This window comes from Haliaeetus leucocephalus, unplaced genomic scaffold, assembly GCF_000737465.1.
Source record: "Haliaeetus leucocephalus isolate CR32 unplaced genomic scaffold, Haliaeetus_leucocephalus-4.0 Scaffold162, whole genome shotgun sequence".
NCBI lineage: Eukaryota > Metazoa > Chordata > Aves > Accipitriformes > Accipitridae > Haliaeetus > Haliaeetus leucocephalus.
This window is the reverse complement of record NW_010972598.1, coordinates 14,858,712-14,860,237: the sequence shown is the minus strand read 5'-3', so window position 1 is coordinate 14,860,237 and position 1,526 is coordinate 14,858,712. Positions and strand designations below refer to the sequence as shown.

Genomic DNA, 1,526 nt, shown 5'->3' with positions numbered 1-1,526 from the left:
CGGCCGATTTCGGTGCCTAGCGGGCGACACCATGCCCCAAATCATCCCAATTTACCCTTAATTTTTTTTTGGGGGGGGGGGCCAGCAACAATTTGGGGTGTCTCACCCCCCTATTTTTTTTGTTTTTGCTTTGCAGGACCCCTCCTAAAATCAAAGACAACAACTTTTTCCCCCATGGAGGACAACGAAACGCAGGGACGAGACCCCCAAGAGCCCACCACTGCCAAACCGGCGGTGAGGTTTTTTTTGGGGGGGCGGGGAGGATGCTGAACCCCCCCATATTTGGGGGACACACACACACACGAGCATCGCTTTGCTGCCTGTGAAAGCGAGAATGAGGAAGAGGAGGGTGAATTTCCCAGCATTGGGGGGGGAAACTTACCCAAAACAGGGCATTTTTGGGGACAGAAATGAGCTTCCCTCCCCACCCCTCCGCAGCTTCTAATTATTTTTTAATCCTGACGAAGGGGGAGGGGGGTGGTTAGGTTTTGCGCCCCCCCAGCAGCTTTTTATTTTTAAAAGAAAAAAAAAAAAGCCTCAAAATAGTTCAGCCGTTAAAATACCACGTCCGTCACAAGCGGTTAAAAGAATAGAAAGAAGAAGAAGAAGAATTAAAAAAATAAATAAATAAAAAAAAAATCAAGTACTTGGGAGCCGAGCAGCTGCTTTGCCCAAAAATAGCAACAAGTTTTATAACTCCGGAAAATGTAGAACAAACAAACGAGAAACATTTTTAGCTGAGAAAGGCGGTGGTGGGGGGGGATGGAGGATGAATTTCTGCCCGTCTGTTTTCCTGGAAGCCGTTCCTCGTGTTCTCGCACAGTTCCAGCGCTTTGACCAACTTGGCCGGCTGCCCGGGCTGCCGGCTAACGAACCGAGAGCTCGTTAAATGCCTTTGGGTTGGAAAGCATCCCCGAGATTGGCAACGGGGGGGGGGTGGGGAGGTTGTTGGGTGCTTCTGCTCCGCCTCAGTTTCCCCTTCGGCTCTTTCTCACACCCCCCGTGTCTCACAGGAGGCTCCGGTCCGGGACAATGGCTCCGAGCGGGAGAAGCCGGTGGAAGAAACGACAACCGGCGGGGAGAAGGAGGAGGAGGAAGCCTTCCTCGTCAGCCTCTACAAGTTCATGAAGGACCGACACACACCCATCGAGAGGATCCCCCACCTCGGCTTCAAGCAGAGTACGTCCCTCGCCGGGACCGGCAGGAGTTGCCGGCGAGCGCCGCGTCCCCCTGACCCTCGGTGTCTCCTCTTTTATTTCCAGTTAACCTCTGGAAGATCTACAAAGCCGTGGAGAAGCTGGGAGCCTACGAGTTGGTAAGCCATGTCCCCTGGGTGCCGGGATGTCCCCTGGGTGCCGGGATGTCCCCTGGGTGCCCGGGGCTTGGGGGGGGCGGCTAACCCATCCCTCCCTGCCGCAGGTGACGGGACGACGGCTCTGGAAGAACGTCTACGACGAACTGGGGGGCAGCCCCGGCAGCACCAGCGCGGCCACCTGCACCCGGCGGCACTACGAGAGGTGGGGGAC

General features: G+C 55.5%; 1 protein-coding gene across 1 annotated transcript in view; it reads left to right on the top strand.

Annotated features, from left to right (window-relative positions):
• The first annotated feature begins 174 nt into the window (after positions 1 to 174).
• The window catches only part of ARID5A (AT rich interactive domain 5A (MRF1-like)), a 3,176-nt gene continuing 1,824 nt past the window's right edge, over positions 175 to 1,526 (top strand). Inside the window, exons 1-4 of the mRNA XM_010563022.1 lie at positions 175 to 234; positions 1,014 to 1,179; positions 1,263 to 1,315; positions 1,420 to 1,517. Of these exons, the coding sequence (XP_010561324.1) occupies positions 175 to 234; positions 1,014 to 1,179; positions 1,263 to 1,315; positions 1,420 to 1,517 (377 nt within the window). The remainder of the gene's footprint in view (positions 235 to 1,013; positions 1,180 to 1,262; positions 1,316 to 1,419; positions 1,518 to 1,526) is intronic.